Source organism: Dreissena polymorpha, chromosome 12 (assembly GCF_020536995.1).
Source record: "Dreissena polymorpha isolate Duluth1 chromosome 12, UMN_Dpol_1.0, whole genome shotgun sequence".
NCBI classification, from domain to species: domain Eukaryota; kingdom Metazoa; phylum Mollusca; class Bivalvia; order Myida; family Dreissenidae; genus Dreissena; species Dreissena polymorpha.
This window is the reverse complement of record NC_068366.1, coordinates 65957573-65979114: the sequence shown is the minus strand read 5'-3', so window position 1 is coordinate 65979114 and position 21542 is coordinate 65957573. Positions and strand designations below refer to the sequence as shown.

At 32.2% G+C, this 21542-nt stretch overlaps 2 protein-coding genes across 4 annotated transcripts in view; both read right to left on the bottom strand.

The window, feature by feature from the left end:
• The window catches only part of LOC127852243 (limbic system-associated membrane protein-like), a 471770-nt gene that overhangs the window by 177184 nt on the left and 273044 nt on the right, over nucleotides 1–21542 (bottom strand). The window lies entirely within an intron of this gene.
• On the bottom strand, nucleotides 3412–19460 carry LOC127852237 (uncharacterized). 3 transcript variants are annotated; one of them, XM_052386124.1, is made up of 12 exons: nucleotides 19328–19460; nucleotides 17530–17829; nucleotides 16047–16346; nucleotides 14837–15178; nucleotides 14342–14644; nucleotides 10805–10930; nucleotides 10497–10580; nucleotides 9797–9940; nucleotides 9110–9134; nucleotides 7759–7787; nucleotides 6635–6723; nucleotides 3412–5280 (listed from the first exon to the last, which is right to left on the bottom strand). In XM_052386124.1, the coding sequence occupies exons 1-12, from the start codon at nucleotides 19389–19391 to the stop codon at nucleotides 5098–5100; spliced, it is 1989 nt and encodes a 662-aa protein (XP_052242084.1). In that variant the 5' UTR covers nucleotides 19392–19460; the 3' UTR covers nucleotides 3412–5097. The 3 variants fall into 3 exon arrangements, with proteins under 3 accessions (XP_052242084.1, XP_052242087.1, XP_052242085.1); XM_052386127.1 differs by lacking the exon at nucleotides 16047–16346; XM_052386125.1 differs by lacking the exon at nucleotides 17530–17829 and having other exon boundaries at nucleotides 19328–19449.

The window sequence follows — 21542 nt, the reverse complement described above, 5'->3', positions numbered from 1 at the left end:
GAATGTAACCTAGTAAATAGCGCATTATTGTCTCTTACATCATGTATAAGAATATACGTATTGATTTATAATAAAACCGTCATTGATATGTGCAACTAACTTACATATTTTTCTTAAGACCTTTAACGCAAACAATTAGCCCTAATTGATGTGTAATGAACTATTTGTAACTCATTTCATATATATACTACAACATTTTGTCTCCATAATTATTATTTTAATTTATCTAAATACTCCATTTAAGTTCTAAGCTTACAAAGAATATTTAAGTATATTTTGGACCCCTATATGATGTTGTATACGTATATTATTTCACACAAGAATACATACTGTTAAAATGTTTTGAAGTTCAAAGTCAACTACTTGCAGTTAAATGTTGTTGTTATTGTTGTGAATAAATATAATATTTACCATGCAAATTCTGTTCGCACGACACTTACATCTCTGTTAATCTTTCTCAGATTAATGTTTTATAATATTTCATGTTCCTACATACATGTACACTTTTCAAGCTATAATTGTATTGTTGGCTACAAGTATGCATTGTGCTATTTTATGCCAGAATAAAGTTATGTTATGTTATGTGAATAAAGGACATAGTTATATGCAAAGCAGAGTTGCAAATAGTGTCCATCGATGGATAAAAATACAAAAGCTGTTAATGTTTTGAAGAATCAGACTAACAATATACGAAGGAACTATGCAAACACGTTGGCGATAAAGATAAATGATTGGTTATTTGACAACAATTTGTCACACAAAAAAGCAATATGTATATTTGAAAGCTGTTCTCATGCTTAATATTGTATACAATATAATTCGTGTGCGAATAATAATTGATACTTCTTAACCATAAAGTCATAACACAACTCGTATGACTGATATTTTTCGCACCCTTTTGTTTTATGGGTTGAAGAGAATTATTTCCTCAGCTTTAAGAACACGTCAATGATTGATAAGCCAGATCGTCTCTAAATCGTGTGCGACACATTATCCGTTATTTTTATAAAAAAGAAATCTCATCTCAGTTGGTTATGCAGTAGTAAGGTCGTGTACTATGAGTAATTTCTATCAACTTAAACATTCAGATATTTGGTGATATAGTTTTCAAAGGTGATAGTAACTTGTAAACTAGGCATAAACTCAGAAATAGCAGAAGAACGTTTTTTGTTCGTGAACTAACTGAATCGTCAGACCATTGCCCGGTATAATAAACATTTAGTTTAGATGGATGTACAACCAGCACACCTGAATATAAATATTTCAAAAACGCTGTATGGGTCCTCATTTTGCCGATACATTTGATAACATAGACGAACTGAATGACAACGTTTTAAGAATGGATGTTTGCATGGTTATTGTGATATAAATGCATGAATTAAGTCCTCTTAAGGCATCTTTGGACTCATCGTTTCCAGAACTTGGTAAATACTTATGTTTATAAAAATATATATATTATATTCGATATTTTACATGACTCACCCAGTCCTTAAGCCGAAATGATCCGTTAAACAAAATAGTGTCTTTGTGTCGTATAAACGAATATGCACTAAAACTAAATTTAGCTTCACGTCGTACATCGAATCAGTTCTGTCGTCAGTTGTCAACACGAAAGTACGGTTTATATTCAAATGCATTATTTTTCTCTGTCCGTGATATTGTTTTAGTATGTTGATGCTGCATTAACAAATTTAATGGTATATGAAGTGAAAACACCAAAACTAAACAACGGTTGCGATAGACACCTATAAACTGTTAGATGACCATAATATCACCTTAAACAAAGAATATATTAGCAAAATTATTTTCCATTTTACTTGACATCGTGTAAAAAGTGGTTCGAAAAAACATCAATCAAACGATTCCAAATGATTCCAAATGTATTCAGATATTAGAATATTACAACTGATAGTATTTTTACTTTTCATTTAATTGTTCATAAAGTTCTAGCATCTTATAACAATTAAGTATGTGTTAAAATTGACTATGACTTGTTCTGTATGAGCAGCTGCAAAAGTTCACCCACTAAACAAACCCAATACCAAGTCCCACGTTATCTTGTGATGATACGCGTGACCATATTTCTTAAGTAATAACAATATAATCTTGTTATGAATATGAAAATATAAGAATGTGATAATAAGCTTTAATGACGCATGTGCACAATAATTATGCCAACATGTTTGCCCCAACTAGAGCATATGCCGATGAAAAAGATTCCAACTAAATAGAAATTCATTAAACTTGCGTGTGGCTCACTGGTTCTACTTTTTGTGCGTGCATATAGACGTATTAGCTGGAGAATTAATTTCTACTGCGAATTTCGAGACTAGTGGTTTATGACAATGTCTGACAAATTGATCATAATGATGTTATTATCTCGCGGAGGTCTGTCAAGATGAATTGCTTGTTGTCAAACAAAATGGTTGTAAACATTCATAAAAGTGAATTGTAGTTCCGATTAATACATGAACATGCTCTGGCATAACGTACCAACTGCGAAATGTAAATACCATAGGATGGACCTTTAGGGATGTTGTCATCTAGAAACGGAAAATTCACAATTTCAAAGTTAAAGTCGTCCCATTTGTCGTATAAACTAGTTTAATCTTAGTATTATAAATAGTAAGATGGAAGTCTAAATACGCAGCGTCTGTATTGGATTGACACGATCTATTTAAGACTAGTTCGTTCGGGTAGATTTTGTGAATATATTGTTCAAAGAATGGGTTATCTAAATTAAGTATATCATCACTGTTGTTGTACGTTATTTTTAAATTTCATGATATCTGATGAAAGTTCTGTTCCGACTAGCACGTGCATACATTCAACCATTGTGACAGCTATATAGTGTTGGACCAGCTAAAACTACAACAAAAAACATTCACTTGTTAAAACGTTATGAACGCATTTAACGCATATTTAGGTTGATAATCATGATCTATTTTCGTGGAAAATTTACTCAGAAGTAAACAAATATATATATATATCCAGAAAAGAAACATATTTTAGTTCAAATAACCATGCCTCTTTCAAACGATTACAATTTGAACGAATAGATCAAAGAGGGGGGGGGGGGGGCGGGTAAAAAACGAAAAAAAAAACGATGTGCTTATAATTTGAGAAAACGACACAAAATAATATGGTAATTAAAAACGAAAAACAGCACAAGCAATAAAAACAAAATCATCATAAGACGGAAAATGAAGGCTTAAATATCATTTTGTACACATAACCAAATATTCATATTTGCAGAAAGAAATTTAATAAATAATAAAACACGATAAAAAAAACTAGGGAAAACGGGAAACGTACAAAAAAACAACATACAAACTAATATTTTGATAATAAAAGTAATAAACAAACTATATACATCATCTAATTGGTATTTCGGTCGTCATTATATTAAATTCTTTTATTTGTAGTCAAAAATTAAAATTAATATAAAATCTATTTTCGCAATCGCAAGAGGGAACATTATTTGTTTTAGAAAATATTTGCAATAAGCATGTATAACTTTAATGCATTGAAAGTAAAAATAAATCAAAACATAATAACAATTTTAAATGAATTCTAAAGAATTCTTCGATTCGAGAATATCTAAAAATAGCTTTAAAATAAATAGTATTTAGAACGTTGAAAACATATAACTCTTTATTTACAATGAGACACAAAATAGATTCACTAGACAAGACACATATGTACATAACAACACGCAAATATATACAAAATAGGGATCACCGCCTTTGTAGGTCTTTTGACAGAATACTGGAGGTTTAAGCAGATTTATGGAGCTCCGCATTGAAAGTAAAAATGAATCAAAACATAATAACAATTTTAAATGAATTCTAATGAATTCTTCGTTACAAGAATATCTAAAAATAGCTTTAAAATAAATAGTATTTAGAACGTTGAAAACATATAACTCTTTATTTACAATGAGACACAAAATAGATTCACTAGACAAGACACATATGTACATAGCAACACGCAAATATATACAAAATAGGGATCACCGCCTTTGTAGGTCTTTTGACAGAATACTAGAGGTTTAAGCACATTTATGGAGCTCCGAACTTCACACTTAGCCCTGAACTAATCACGTAAAAGAAAAATTTACTGTACTGTTGCTCCTTTTAATAGAAACAGTTATAGAATATAAATAAACTACAGTATCTAAAGTAATGTATTATATACAATAACATTTAACAAATCCACTTTTACATACGAAAAGAACTTGGTACATTATTACGGTTCAAGTTTTATATAAAATAATACAATAGCCAACCATGCTATTTTTACCTCGAATATGAACAAGTTAAATAAACGAGCCTAACAATAGAAATAGAATAAAATATCAGTCAGCAGTTCCATTTTAACAGTCAATAATTCCATATACCCATCAAAAAGTAACATGGTTAAAGAATTAAGCTTTAAGTGTTATTTTATATAAGATAACAGTCCAGAATTCCATTTTCAATAATTAACAATTCCATGTTCACACCAGATGTAAACATGTTAAAATACTTAGGCTTAAAATTTTAAATGACATCAAACAGCAGCAAATAATTACATGTTCACATCAGAAGTGAACATTTTACAATAACTAAGCTTAACGTATATTACTGTATAATGTAACAGTGAACAATCCCTTCCACTTCATGTCATAGGTATAATGGTAAAATAATATAGCATTAGGTTCATGAATAATATTAAATAACAAAACAATCAAAAGATCCATTTTTATCTCAAACGTGATCATGGCAATATAGTTTAGCTTTTAACGGGTATGTTATACAACATAACAATAAAACGTTTCTGTTTTACATTAGAAGAGAATATGGTAAAATAATGTAGCTTAAGCCTTTATTATATATAATACAACAGTCAAAATGTCAATTTTCAATAGTGAGTACGGCTAATAAATTTAGATTAATATAAACATTCGAAAAAATCGTAGATAAATGTGTTTAATTAGCAAAAATCATAGCTGGTAAGTTGTCTGTGACATACACAGTAAAATAATTGTAAAACTCACTCCCACATAGTTCAAGCTAAACCCAAAACGTGTGTAGGCCGCTTTGAAATGCTAAAGGTTTATATATGTATCGTGTTTGCGGCTACATTATAATAAGTTTTGTCATTTGAATGGGTGTTAGTCTCCCCTGGAACGTCATTCCCCTGCTCGGCCACTGAATAATAAGTAGACGTTTCTTTGGACAAGAGACTTGATTCCCGCAAGCCAGTGTACAGATGAATTTCCGCCACCTGTTGATTGGTCTGGAGAAAACACAGAAATAATGATTCCAAATACCTCAAAAGGAGAGAAATTCTGTCGTTCATTCGCCAGTATTGTATCTCAGGTAAGTGATGAATCGCTTCTACAACACATGCCAATAAATAGAAACGTTATAATTAATACAACTTTGTTTACCAACTCACACTTGGCTACACATTTTGTCACTTATACTAAGAGTTTTTGTATGAATAGCACCCTACAAATTGGTGGCAAGACATTGTTAACATTGCCATCATTATTCGCCTCGGTTGACAGTATTTCCTAAAGTTGACAAAATTACTGTGACCCTGTCAGCCATGTAATATTTATATAGTGTATAAACGTTACACTATTGTACAAACACATCTTACTTCTGATATAAAGGTCCTTGCTAATATATAAGAAAACGTATAAAAGTATATGATAGCCAACTGTGGTGTTATTATTAATTCAAATGCATAGTTAAGCAAAAGTTATACATAAAAAACAAACGAAACCCGTCATTTAATAAAACATTGAGTAAAATTGCTTACGATTAAATTAATGGGAAGGGCCAAGATTACGTGATATAATGCGCTAAATCTTCTATATTACATGTACATTTGCATTTGGCTATCCAGGTGGTGAAATAAAGTAGACTAGTGCTGATAGGTAGCATGTCTATCCGCAGTATCGGCCTGCTGAATGAAAACACACACATTTTGGAAGTGAATCAGTTAAAAAAAACACGTCTTTGTTATATGTCAATCTATAGTTAAATGTGTATTCTTGGACATAAAAACAAAAAAAGCATTTAAATCATAATATCGGCCTTTCTGATTGGTTGCTAAGGTGTGATAATATGCGCATGTGCTTGTTCTATCAAAATATCTTAATGAAAAAATGAAACTCTTGCTCATGTTGTTCTTATTATATTTTTACTCTTTTGTTTCAAAACATAAGCGACATATAAAACATTTGATAAAGCTGCTAACATACCATAAAAAAAACTAACATAATTATGTGTAACGTAATTTTAAAATAATAGCCAAGATCTTCTTTCCAATGAACACCGCAAATCATGAGAATGATCGTCGTACTAGTCATTGATAACCATCAAATAAATTAAAACTTCTAAAAATAGGAGAAAAACATCAGCTTTTCAACCCTTTTGAGTTTTTTTCGTTAAAGTCACACTACTTTCAGGAATGCGGATTCTATGAGAATAAGGGATACGACTCGTAATCAAATTTTAACTTAAATTGATTTTAAAATTGACATATCACTTATTATATGCGTAATGTAAGAACATTAAAGGTTGTTCTAAAATGTATTACATTACTTAATAGTATCAACCAAATTAATGTTACATAATACCTGGAGAGATGTGTACATTGTTGATGCTCCGCGCTCTGTATTGTCTTCAGGGACGAATTCATAATGAACACTTATGACGTCATGCCCTTCTGTAAATAAAAGAAACATCTACTCGTACACAATATATAATAATTGTCTAACTTATGTATATATAGAGTAATGTGAAAGAAACATCTACAGCAACAAATATTTTTTTAAATGCATGTTTTGTTTGAGATATTTATGTTGACATTCAGTTAGGTGTGTACGTTTTTCTAAGAGAACGCATTTCGTACTGCGCCATAAAAAGCGTTCGATCATTACATAAGTAAATTTCCGATTGTTCTTCGGCCACAAGTACGATATTTTGGGACGATACTTAGTGTTTCGACAAAAAGTCATAGAACTTTACAATAATTGATTACAATGGTCCTAAGCTATTGAGAGGTAGGCATGCTCATAACGAGACTAGTATTTTTTCAAGCAAAAAATAGCAAGTCTTTGTTCACACATGTCCCAAGCGTATTTTTCCTTGTTCAACAGTTTTAACTAATGATCTTGCAATAATCAGTAGATATTCGAAGAAAGAAGAAGAACTTATTAAATTTACAAGAACTCCACCTCTATTCACATCCCGGAAACCTTACTTTTAAAATTTGTAATGCGATTATCAAAAACTTATAAACTACTTTCTATTACATACTTTCTATATAATTTACATGTCCTAAGGCAAAATCATATTGACCGGATATCAAGATATCCAGGTCGTCACACAAAAACGATAACCACGTATACGTGTTGTTTGGGTAACTGGCTGTGATAGGTTATAAAGAAGCAATCTGGTTTTAAAATGGCGATTAAACCAACTTCCCAACAAGCAAGAAATCATCACAATACATGTATACCAAACGGACCTAATTGTTATCCTAATTTCAAGTATACATTTATTTAGTGTATTGATATGCTAACAAAATGTAAATGGAATAATAATTACATGTAATGAATAAGAGTTTGTATGTTAAACGAAGCAATTGATTACAGGAACTTATATGGTGTGCTTAAATGAAGGAACAGCACATTACATTAACTGTCATCATCAAACAAGGAAATATATTTAACATAATCAATTAACGTGAATAAATTACCTTCCTTTTGAGACACTTGTTCTACGCGACTGAAACACACAAAAGCATGTAGAAAAAGGAAATCACTTGTTCATTTGAAATTGTCTCTAAGTCCCATACACAAGTTTTCTTTATTGTTATCGCACGCATGAATCACCCGTTATAAATGCCTAACTAAAACGAAATCCTGCACTCACGTAAATATTGGCTATACAAAGGGTATTTCCAAATGTAAAATAGACAATTTCGGTTTTAAAGAGACCTTTTCACGTTTTGGTTAATTGAAAAATTGAGTCAGTGGTTCGAGCCAAGTTGAGGATGTATTTATTTATTTTATTCTTGTTTGTGACTTGAGTTAGTTCGTTCCAATGTTTATATTTTGCAATTTAAAGCATAAATGAAAAACTTCAATATATGAAAAGAATCTGTGAAAAGGCCCCTTTAAGCAAACCTAATATGTAGTAATATCTAAACTGAACTTATATTTGTCATAAAACAATTCGGTTCATCAATACTGTTTATACATTACAATTGTTGTGTGTACATAACAATGGTGTTTATATATAACAATTCACTTTACACACAATAATATTGCTTATACATAACAATATTATTTATAAATATGTGTAAATGATAAAATATATTGGTGTATATTACGAATTGCTATTGAAAGAAATCTAATTTTATCAAAGTACATCCAATATGACTTTATATTAAATTAAGTATATTTTTTCATAATTCTGCTTGTAATGCAAAGACATGTACATGCTTAGTACATTAAATGACATCATTCCCATGCATGTCACCTGTGCACAAGTATTATTTGCAAACAAATGCAAAATTTGAACAACAAGTCAACAGAAACGGGTTGAGTCGTGCGACTTTGATGAAGGAAATAATATCATAACAAACGCGTTCGTCTCTGCAACACGTTTGAATGGATATTTAAAGGTGAGCTTTTTTTACAAAAAGTAACTATTTCAATAAAACGGAATGGGAACAAATGCAGGGGTTCAACGTATAGTACGTTTTAACGAATTGAATGTTAAAAGTCTACTTTAAAAGAGAGGCAAACGTCATGTTTTGATTTCCTTTAAGCATACCATGGAGAGCTTTCCTTGGAGAACCCAGTACCACTTACAAAGACAAATTTGCGGGCAGAGCATTGTCTAACGTAGAACACAATCAAAAGCAATTTGTTTAGGCATATGAAGTAAAATGCAATGCATTATATCAAACACTCGCAGACCACAAAATGTAAAGGAAATGGTTTGATGTATATGTCCCATGATTGCTGAAGGCAATAACAGTATGTACACGAGTAAGAAATCAAATTTAGTGTTGTCTATGCATGTAAAACCCAAACACTTACGGCATATCTTGAAGTGGAGCGTTTGCTAAACATTAAAAACTAATTTGCTTAGCTTGGTCCAATTGTATTAATTGTATTTAAGAAAGAATATTTGTTATTTTTTAATGATGAGTTTAGTTGTAGACACATAGCTTCATGATTTAACTTAATGTCAACTTGCTGAAAAGTATTCTACCACGAGATAATGCATATGCACATACAACTTTTCTAGCAATGTCTTACTACTTAGAAACAATTCTAAACGAATTCAAAAACATGAGGAAAGCATATTAAAATATATTTCTCCCTAAAGCTGAAAAAATATTACAAATGCTTGTTAGAATTGACATAATTTTGAAATTATCGTTTTATATCGCTATAGTCGCTCATATGCTAACATGTTTATATGCCAATCTATCCGAACTCTTGATAGTTGTTTATTGACATAAAAATAAAAATATAGAATCATATTAATGTAGTTAAAGCAAGCTTAACAACATATTTTCATTATTTAATGTAGTACATTAGGTGTATTTGGTTTCCTTGAACAGGCATATGAAGTATTGTTACTTATTTGTATAAAAACACATACATACACGTTCACATGTTGAAATCTTAAAATACAACCCTGAGTACATAAACATGTTTTTGTTTTTTTGACAATATTGATTATATATTAATTGGTCTCTATTTTAAACTACAACTTACCAACGGATCGGCGTTTAAGCTTTACACATACCACAGCAAGGACGATTGCTATGACAATGATCACCGCAGACAATGCGCACGCAACAGGAATAATCACGTTTTGAAATCCGCCGTTCGAAGCACTTGGAGTCAAGACACTTGTGTCTATACAAATAAACAAGAAATTCCAATTATTGCTTTTATAATTTATATTTAAGGAGAACAAAAGCAAGGAATACTAAAATAGAGTATATATTTTGCGAAATTGAGAATATTGACAGACACGACGCAATATCCCTTTAATACACACTTCTACTATTCCAATTAAAATATTAAATAATATTTAATTTGTATCCACTTTATCTATGCTATCTCTATTTGCATCGTTAAAAATCGGTTGGCTTTTCGTGGTAGATGTTGTATGGGTACGTTTGTTTGAAACATTTTATTGACATTACATTAATGCAAAATACGTTTGCATTTGAGACCCGTAAATCACCTAAAAATAACGCATGGTTCAGATGATTTTTTATATTATAAACTGTTGAATAGTCATTTTAAACTTGGATAACATTCAATATCCATATCATATAGGTAGGTATATACTAGTCATATAATATATCATTCCGACCAATATTATCGCATTTTAAACAGAATATTATTCTAGTGTTGCATCTGGGTTTGCATAGTTTTCAGACGAGGCTTTAACAAACAAAGTTACCAGTTGTTTTTAAAGCTTCAGATGGTGACGAAGTTTGAATAATGCGTTGTGTCGTTGAAAGGAGCTCTTTGGTAGTTGAACCGGCTACAATAAAACACGTTAAACGTGTTGTACCATATTTTATTAAAGATATATTAAACTGAGCACTGTGTGACAATGATATCTCTTCTTGAAAACACTTTCAATAATTGAAGTCAAACGAAAGGTTGTATTGCATACACTCTCCGCTATTATTCTATTAATAAATCAGTACAGAATGATAATGGTCGAGGAGGAGGAATAAACATTAAATAAATTATGCAACATACAGTGTCTATCGTAAGCGCTTTTCGTTGTTGTCAATAAGTTGCTCTTTTCAGTAACCGTTTTGGATGATTGAGTCTGATCCTTCACGTTCGTTACGTTGACGTGTTGAATCTCGGTAGTCGTATCGTCTGAACAAATTATTACATAGATAGAGTAACTATGCAATTACAAAATATTACAACGTAACCAACAACAGCATGATGAACTAGAAAGTTAAGAATAACGTCAGCGATATAAAGTTATTTAGGAAAATATGTTTCTTTTTATTCTTTTAGGATATTGTATTTCTTGGTGAGTTTATAGTTTGATCATATACTAATGATATCAAATTCGTCATGAATATTTCCGAAAAAGATTGAACTCGTGCACTGTAAACGATATTGGTTACAATAATAACGAATTTAACGATTGGCAAGAATAAATTTGAATTGCTCTAATGGGAGTTTGGGAAGTTTTAGAAAAGACAAATGCAGAGTCCTTTTAACTTCTCCGGCAGTAGGAGAATCTGACTGTACAAGAGAACCTTTATCAAATACTTATTACAACAACAAAAAACGCAACAAACGCACAAAAAAAGTAAAAATGGGGCTAAGGAATGCAAAGCTTTGAGATTTAAAGCTATTAACATTTAAAATTGTATAATCATATATCTAGTCAATATTAATTGCAAACAAGAGCAACCGAAAGATAACTTTTTGAGGCACGATGAAATGAAATAATAAACACGTAGCAACAACCCTCGTCATTGATTCAAAAGCTCCAGAGAAAAGGCACCATAAAGCTACGAAGAAGTTGTCTTATGTCTGTATTGAGCTGAATAACAATGTTTTCCCATTTTATTTGAAGAAATAAAGACTGTTAACATGTAATACGTCCATACTGTTAGGGCTCAGCGAAGTCAAAATTATGTTATGTATTATGTTACGCGCAATGAAACCATGAATACATTACTTAATAAAGCAAATCAATTAATATTTTTTCCACCATTTAAAGGGGCCTTTTCACAGATTTTGGCATTTTTTTAACTTATTCATTAAATGTTTTATATTGATAAATGTAAACATTGGATCATAAAAGCTCCAGTAAAAAATCAAGAAAAAAAATAAAAAAAGGAAAAGAACATTGCCCGGAGCAGGTTTCGAACCAGTGACCCCTGGAGTCCTGCCAGAGTCCTGAAGTAAAAACGCTTTAGCCTACTGAGCTATTCCGCCGAGTACACATTCTTGACGTATTTTATACCTTATATATGCAATCTTCGTAGTTTCACAAAATTTAACGACAAAAACAGAACTCTCCAAATTATTCAATCGTTTCGCGCTGCAACGCTTTATAATTTTTAGGTTTTAAAATCGTCAAAAGATGCATATAATGGCTATATTAGAGCATGGTTAATGTTCAGTATTACTGTTTCCTCACAAATATCATAACTAAAACGAAAACTTACGAATCTGAAACAACTTTTTTCAATTTTGTCAATTTACCAAAGCGTGAAAAGATCCCTTTAAATTGAATAAAAATTGCAACACTGGAAGAAATTATAAAACCGGCCAGCACCAATACTTCATTCAAAGTAAGCGGGTGTATCATTTTGATAACCGGGATAATCGGGATGCCAAACTGATGCGTACATACCGGTAATAGATTAGTTGCTTAGTAATCTGGCGCAATTGAATTGCGTGTGATGCAGCTAAAACAGCGCAAAAAAGGCATTCGCTATCTTTGATTTCATTGATATAATTTTGTATCAGTTATCAACACCAACCACAATCAACGCCTCAGATCTTTTTAAAAGATATGTTTAATGATTGTTTGCATGTTCTTGAATCATAATAAAATGGATTAATCAGGGGGGGTGGTATTTCAGAATTATAGGATATAATTATGCCTCTAAAATGAAGATGTGGGAAATGATTGATATGCAGTATTAAATAAGTATAAATGCATAAATTTTTAATTGCGTATAGGAATTTCCTATACATGAATGAGTGATAACTACTTGTCCTTGATTATTTGTTACAAGTTCGCCTTCTCCAGGTGTTCTGAATTTTATGATGAGCATAATGTAATCTTCCCAATGATACATTGCGTGGCTTTTACTCAGGACAAGACCACTATCAGTGAGAAAACCACAGTGTATGAAAACCTCTGGATTGTAATAATTCTTGCTGACTAAGCAAATGTTATCATTTAATATATAAATTTGATATTGAGAAACAAAAAAACAACAACAAAGGTTGATTTTCTCAATATTGAGTGTTTTGAGCTTATCAGTGTTCTGTGAATTTTAATAAATATCATATGTAATAGAAACATACATATTTTTATTAAGGATTTTACACGTACCGGTATATATATCATATTATGTGTTTTAATCAATGATCAATCAATATTAGTTAAATTAGTCTCTATCGGAGCCAAACATTACTATCACATCAGCTAAATTACTATCACAGTAGTATTCCTTACTTGTGCGCATGTATTTAAGAAATCAGGGATTTTTTACTGAGTCAGCCTAAATCCTTTCGTTTTTGGTGTAAAAACAATGATGTTACATGTTTATAATTCAATTGAATATGCTGACTTATTATGATTATAAATGTATACATTAAACAGTATCAATAACAAAAGCACCGCATAACAGGTGCCAACACTCGGCTGCGGGTGCATTTTTTAATAAATGAAAGCTTGTCAGATTTTTTTTAGAGGTCACAGTGACCTTGACCTTTGATCTAGTGACCTCAAAATGGGTGTGGCGTGTAGGACTCATCAAGGTGCATCTACATATGAGGTTTCAAAGTTGTAGGTGGAAGCACTTTGATTTTAGAGGCAATGTTAAGGTTTTAGCACGGATGACGGCGGAAGACACGGACACGACGAGCTTGCTATGACAATACCTCGGGTTTTCTCCGAAAACAGCCGAGCTAAAAATGATTAACTGTTAAATTTCCGTACTGTTTGAAAGGATATGACGGATTTTTTATGCAAGAGTCTATTTCACTAATAATTTAAATTAAAACAGCGTATAAAACATTATTGAAAAGATTATTCCAAGATTGATGTACTTTTCCAACTTAACAAAGTGTTGAACATAAATTATATTGAACTGTAGAGGTAGCTAAATTTTTAAGTAACAGCAATACAATATGCAGTATTTCTACCATAAGTAATCCTACTGCTCATAAATAGACACTACTGTGCACGTTACACTAGTTTTTTATGCTCAGTAAAAGTGCATATACTACACTTGAGTGTTTTGTTCTGACTTTTTTTCGACATGGTGTATTAATGCATTTGAAAATATAATGAAACATTCTTAAAATGCACTGAAGCATACTTTGTTTGGGTAAAGCGCAGTTTTCGAGAGGGGAAATACTCTCTAACACACTGAAGTGAAGAAATGCTTGAAAAATACAGAAACAATACCCCTTTTTCTGTTAAGTGTTTCTTGTCAGCATTTGTAAGACTGCAAAAATCGGATTTTAAGATTGAATTATATAAAAGAAACCGAATATCTGACTGAAAAGAAAAATCCATCATACTCGCAACATATAGCTGAGCAGAAACGACCAGAGGTTCCTTCATTGCGCAGTTAATGACTGAACAGGAGACGTTTGTCAAATGATCTTTGTCCGTTACCATGTCAACAATCGGGATGTACATCTCACCAGTGCGCTCGATATTCGTGCACACTCGACCGTTAATTTTCATGGAAACATTTGTGCGGTTTGTCTCTAATGTTTTACAATAAATCTTTCTCGATGTATTGTTAGAGTGTAGAAGGAGACATCCTTTGCAGTCATCTAGATCATGTAGCGGACCTAGGACAGGTGCATCAGGTGTTTCTGTTGAAACACAATAATCACAATTCTTAAAATGAGTGTAAAATTGCGCTATATTTATATTTTAGGTGAGCACAATACATGCGGATTTAATATTGTTTTTTTTTTTATAATACCCGATGACTTCCATAATACATGATAAATGCTAACAATATTTAGTCACAATCTTATTCAAACTTTGAAAGAAAAACTTACGAAAAACATTTATGGTTATTGGATCTGTGTATTTGTTGCCGAATACAAACTGGTGTAGTTTATCAGTACACTGAACTCTGTACGTATTTCCATCCATGGCCTTTGCGATGTTGCTGATCATTAACACATATGTCGAGTCACTTTCATTTCGTTGCTTATACAACTTTTCTGTACCAGGATAAATACGTCTTTCGTTCGATGCAGAGCTTGTTTCCAACCAGTACAGAACGTAATTACTATTAAAGCCTACTAACGCTGGTGCGGGGATGAACACGAGTTCTGCATGACTTCCTACCAAGACACAGGGTGTGCGCATGTACAAGTGTCCGCAATCTGTCAGCTCTAAAAATATATTTTTTATCTCTATACCAGCGTTTTATATGTCATTAAACATGAATTTGATGTGTTTTTTATAAACATTAAAGGTATCAAAACATATTTAAATTGAAACATGCGAATTAGTAAATGCTTGTACTTATATGATTTATTATTAAATAACAATACGTTGCTATAACACGAAAACATAATTTAATCACAAATCAAGGATGTTATGGTTTCATAATTACTACACTGTTTACACATGTTATTTGAAATATGAAAGTTTGAGAAATAACCTGTACCCAGCATCTTTTAATTGCAAACGAGCGCCCATTTCAGATAAAACGCAATTTTTAATTTTAAATAATTATCAAAACTAGGGTAATTTCAAATCTGTATGGGTTTGAAACCGATGAATGAAGGTCGAATATTCGACTTAATAATAAGTGTCATACTTTTAATAAAACATAAACATATATTGTTGAATTTCATATTAAAAAGCAATAATAATGATTATTTCTTCAATTGTATTAAAAAAGACAATATCGGGTTTGTCATGCATAATTTAATCTACACATATTCCCTTGTTGTTGTTTTTATTTAATGACAATTATTTTTTGAATTTTGAAAATAATGAATACCAGATTAAGAATCTTCATTTACGCGCAATGATTTAAAATAGTCGTTGATGCTTATAATGGATTTAGAATATTACAAATAATTTTCCGAATCGTATTCACATTTAATGACGGGTCTTATAATAAATGATAGTTTTGAGTTACGGCAGTAGAGATTCCTGTGGAGGTGTTCAGAAAAGCCTTTTTAAACAATCTTAAAAATGTTAAAAATGTGATGTATCTACTTTGAGATACATACTTATTAAAATACGTACCTTTTAAGTGTAATCGGAATGTTTGCGTATTACAACTACCATACTTAATAAAGAAATCATTATGCAGTAAACTATTCGGATAATTTATCAGTACAAATTTGTGAACATTCGTTTCATTATCAGAAGTATGCAGGTGGTCCATAAAAATCGCGTTAATATTCCAAATTGTAGGTGTTGCATTAAACTGGGTGAAGGTTTGGTTCGGTAGGAAGTGTATGGTAACATTCCGGCCATAGAACAGCTGGTCTGGATTTTCAATCTTAATATTGCCGCACGGGTATGAATACACTTTTTCTGAACCTGAAAAAAATAGAATGGAACAATTATTATAATTATTATTATTATTATTAGTAGTAGTAGTAGTAGTAGTAGTAGTAGTAGTAGAAATAGTAGTAGAAGTAGTAGTAGTAGTAGTAGTAGTAGTAGTAGTAGTAGTAGTAGTAGTAGTAGTAGTAGTAGTCGTAGTAGTAGTAGTAGAGTAGTAGTAGTAGTAGTAGTAGTGTAGTAGTAGTAGTAGTAGTAGTCGTAGTAATAGTAGTAGTAGTAGTAGTAGTAGTAGTAGTAGTAGTAGTAGTAGTAGTAGTAGTAGTAGTAGTAGTAGTAGTAGTAGTAGTAGTAGCAGTAGCAGTAGCAGTAGCAGTAGTAGCAGTAGTAGTAGTAGTAGACATTTATAATTTATAAAGACATTACAGATTTGTTTGTAAGTCGGTAATCATCCGTTGAAATTGAGAAAACTAAACATGGTTTGTAACACAAATCGAAGAATAAAAAGTGTGTGTGTGTGTGTGTGTGTGTGTGTGTGTGTGTGTGTGTTGTGTGTGTGTGTGTGTGTGTGTGTGTGTGTGTGTGTGTGTGTGTGTGTGCGTGCGTGCGTGCGTGCGTGCGTGCGTGCGTGCGTGCGTGCGTGCGTGCGTGCGTGCGTGCGTGCGTGCGTGCGTGCGTGCGTGCGTGCGTGCGTGTGTGCGTGCGTGCGTGCGTGCGTGCGTGGGGGGGTGTGGGCGTGGGTGTGTGAGTGTGTGTGCGTGTGTGTATGCGGGTGTGGCAAATTGGCAAACAGCGTAGACCCAGATGAGACGCCGCATGATGGTGCGTCTCATCTGGGTCTACGCTTATTGCTTACAGAAATTTCTGTAAGAAATATTCTAAATATAGAAATATATATATACTAGACATCCCTATTATTTGTGTAAATAAATTGATCCAATTTAGAAGGATAAGAGAGTCCACTAAGCATAAATGGGTTAATCTGATGCACTTGTGATATAAATATAATGAGAGACCAAAAGTTGTTGTGAACAAATATTACAAATAATTTTCCGAATCGTATTCACATTTAATGACGGGTCTTATAATAAATGATAGTTTTGAGTTACGGCAGTAGAGATTCCTGTGGAGGTGTTCAGAAAAGCCTTTTTAAACAATCTTAAAAATGTTAAAAATGTGATGTATCTACTTTGAGATACATACTTATTAAAATACGTACCTTTTAAGTGTAATCGGAATGTTTGCGTATTACAACTACCATACTTAATAAAGAAATCATTATGCAGTAAACTATTCGGATAATTTATCAGTACAAATTTGTGAACATTCGTTTCATTATCAGAAGTATGCAGGTGGTCCATAAAAATCGCGTTAATATTCCAAATTGTAGGTGTTGCATTAAACTGGGTGAAGGTTTGGTTCGGTAGGAAGTGTATGGTAACATTCCGGCCATAGAACAGCTGGTCTGGATTTTCAATCTTAATATTGCCGCACGGGTATGAATACACTTTTTCTGAACCTGAAAAAAATAGAATGGAACAATTATTATAATAATTATTATTATTATTATTAGTAGTAGTAGTAGTAGTAGTAGTAGTAGTAGAAATAGTAGTAGTAGTAGTAGTAGTAGTAGTAGTAGTAGTAGTAGTAGTAGTAGTAGTAGTAGTAGTAGTAGTAGTAGTAGTAGTAGTAGTAGTAGTAGTAGTAGTAGTAGTAGTAGTAGTAGTAGTAGTAGTAGTAGTAGTAGTAGTAGTAGTAGTAGTAGTAGTAGTAGTAGTAGTAGTAGTAGTAGTAGTAGTAGTAGTAGTAGTAGTAGTAGTAGCAGCAGCAGTAGTAGTAGTAGTAGTAGTAGTAGTAGTAGTAGTAATAGTAGTAGTAGTAGTAGTAGTAGTAGTAGTAGTAGTAGTAGTAGTAGTAGTAGTAGTAGTAGTAGTAGTAGTAGTAGTAGCAGTAGCAGTAGTAGCAGTAGTAGTAGTAGTAGCAGTAGTAGTAGTAGTAGTAGTAGTAGTAGTAGTAGTAGTAGTAGTAGTAGTAGTAGTAGTAGTAGTAGTAGTAGTAGTAGTAGAAGTAGTAGTAGTAGTAGTAGTAGTGGTAGTAGTAGTAGTAGTAGTAATAGTAGTAGTAGTAGTAGTAGTAGTAGTAGTAGTAGTAGTAGTAGTAGTAGTAGTAGTAGTAGTAGTAGTAGTAGTAGTAGCAGTAGCAGTAGCAGTAGCAGTAGTAGCAGTAGTAGTAGTAGTAGACATTTATAATTTATAAAGACATTACAGATTTGTTTGTAAGTCGGTAATCATCCGTTGAAATTGAGAAAACTAAACATGGTTTGTAACACAAATCGAAGAATAAAAAGTGTGTGTGTGTGTGTGTGTGTGTGTGTGTGTGTGTGTGTGTGTGTGTGTGTGTGTGTGTGTGTGTGTGTGTGTGTGTGTGTGTGCGTGCGTGCGTGCGTGCGTGCGTGCGTGCGTGCGTGCGTGCGTGCGTGCGTGTGTGCGTGCGTGCGTGCGTGCGTGCGTGCGTGGGGGGTGTGGGCGTGGGTGTGTGAGTGTGTGTGCGTGTGTGTATGCGGGTGTGGCAAATTGGCAAACAGCGTAGACCCAGATGAGACGCCGCATGATGGTGCGTCTCATCTGGGTCTACGCTTATTGCTTACAGAAATTTCTGTAAGAAATATTCTAAATATAGAAATATATATATACTAGACATCCCTATTATTTGTGTAAATAAATTGATCCAATTTAGAAGGATAAGAGAGTCCACTAAGCATAAATGGGTTAATCTGATGCACTTGTGATATAAATATAATGAGAGACCAAAAGTTGTTGTGAACAACTGTTTGCCAACGTCAACACGATACAAAAACATCTTAAATCCGTCACTAGCATTACAATTTAAATGTATAAACATGAAAATTAAAAAGAATGTAACACACCAAATAAAATAAACGGTGATAAAAAAAACTATTTTAAAATATGGCATCCGATTGTACATAAGTGCATGCACTGTTATGAACGAACATTTACCAGTAAGCTGCATTTGCCCTAAAAGCAAGAACAATCCAACAATCCCCTCGATATTGCAACCCATGATTAAAATTTATTTTACTTTGTTTTGTGCAACTTTGCTTAACGCAACACAATCTTTCTCATATTTAAGAATCTATCAATTTAGGACGTAGGTTCATAGGAAGGATATGGATTTAAGATCTTATCAACGGAAGACGATAGTTTTTTCAAGAGCCTTCTTAACTATACATACACCGATCGCGCTTACAGTTGTTGAAACATAGTTAAACGCTGAACAAATCTCGGTAAAATACAATTACATCAAACATGATCTGATTGGTACAAAGATAAATTAAAAGGATGACTATGTTTATAAATAAACAAATTGTGATAATTAACTAAAACCATCATTACAATAACGGGCATTTATGTTTCCTATTTAAGCTAAGGACGTATTGCACAGCCACAAGTTTTTTATTTATTTTTGTAATATTGAGGCTTAACGTTCTATAAACATTGACAAATCAGTTATAATCTAAATTTGTAAAATATGTCCAATTCAGTTTTCATCTTATCTTAGGACGCTCCACTGATAATAGCAGTATGGAAAAAAAGATAAGCTATGAACAAAATAAGCAGAACCGTACACGTGTTTTGACTTAAGTAACCATTACAGGTAACAATAACTGAATTGTAGATTCATTTCCAGATTAAGTTTTTCCCTCTTCAAGATAAATGTTAGTTACATTGATCTTGACCCAAACATAATCCCAAACAACGTCTCAGGGTTCAATACAAATCTACAAAAGGGCTATTCGTTCAAGTTTGTTCAACGAGAACATAATGATGTGGTTTATCAAAGATACAAAATAGTGTTTTATAAATGATGTATTAAAAGGGCCTTTTCACCGATTTTGGCATGTTTTGAAGTTTGTCATTAAATGCTTTATATTGATAAATGTTAACATGGGATCTAAAAAAGGCTCCACTAAAAACATGAATACAATTTGTTTTTTAAAGTAACATTAACTGGGCTCGAACCACTGACCCCTGGATTATTTAGCCGAAATATGATGTTCTTTCAACTGTACATAATGTTTTAATACTGCAGGATTTGTGCTGCAAGGAATGCTAGTAAATTTATCACACCTCAGGCTCTGTTGATAAATGTGCTCAATTGGCAATATGTATTTGTTCCAAGGGTTATTATTATCTTCGCATTTATATAGATTAGTGTTATCGCAAGTTCTCTTTGATTCAGATATTTCAGTCACGTGATAGTATTGGTTCATCAATAAAAGCGGTCAATATCGGCATTTGTCTTCTGAGCAGTCGTTGATGGATTTGTAAAATATATATTATATATATACAACGGCATAAAGCAGACTTAATATCATCGGACAACAGTTCGTGTTTTGTCAGTTATTTGGTTATGGATAAAAATAAGAACAGAAGTTTCACCTGCATCGTTTTTTAGTAACAAAACTTGAATGAATTAGATCTGGTTGTATATTGTACATTTTATTAAAAGGTGACGCGTTTTATGTTATCTTGAAACTCTTATATAAACATTTGCAGACATGTGTGGAGATAGACATGCCAGTGCATGCTTTTAATCCACGATTTGCAGATGGTCTTCCATGGAGAGAATGCGTCCGGATTTTTTGTTTAAGAAAAAGGTCAGTGTATGCAATAAAGAGATCATCTCCAGAACTATTTAATGTAAACCAAAAATTATGTTTTATGCTATAGAGTTTACATCAATTTTCAAATAATTAAAATTCATTATGAAACATGAATACAAATGAAAATTGTATGGAAAGGAAAATATGGACTTTTTAATAAAGAACAGTCTTCCTCGGACTGAAATTTTACACAGTTTCACTCATACTTACCCCAAAAATAATTTCAGTTAGGATTACACAAGGCTATTTCGACAATAGATTGTTGTTGTTTTTTTGCTTCTAAAATGACATTAAAGTAATTAATAAAAAATAGAAATAGTTAATTTGTAGGCGAAGATATGTACTTTTCAGTAAGAAAGTCTTCCTCGGACTTAAATCTGACCAAGTTTCTCTAATAAATATCTGCGGAAATATATATGTTAAAGGCACAAAGTATAATTATGGCTATAGGTTTGCATTAGAACTTTAAATTGTACTAAAATCAGAAGTATAAACACAGAAAAAAATAAACATTTAGGTTAATGCAGATATGTACCTTCCAATAAAAC

Bases quoted from the DNA above. Each gene is read 5' to 3' on its own strand.
- LOC127852237 (XM_052386124.1), bottom strand. From the start codon at position 19,391: ATGGGTTGCAATATCGAGGGGATTGTTGGATTGTTCTTGCTTTTAGGG. The intron at 17,830-19,327 runs GTAAATGTTCGT...TATTTTTTTCAG, and splicing joins AGGGCAAATGCAGCTTACTG to GTTCAGAAAAAGTGTATTCA. The intron at 16,347-17,529 runs GTACGTATTTTA...TATTTTTTTCAG, and splicing joins ATTCCGATTACACTTAAAAG to GTTCAGAAAAAGTGTATTCA.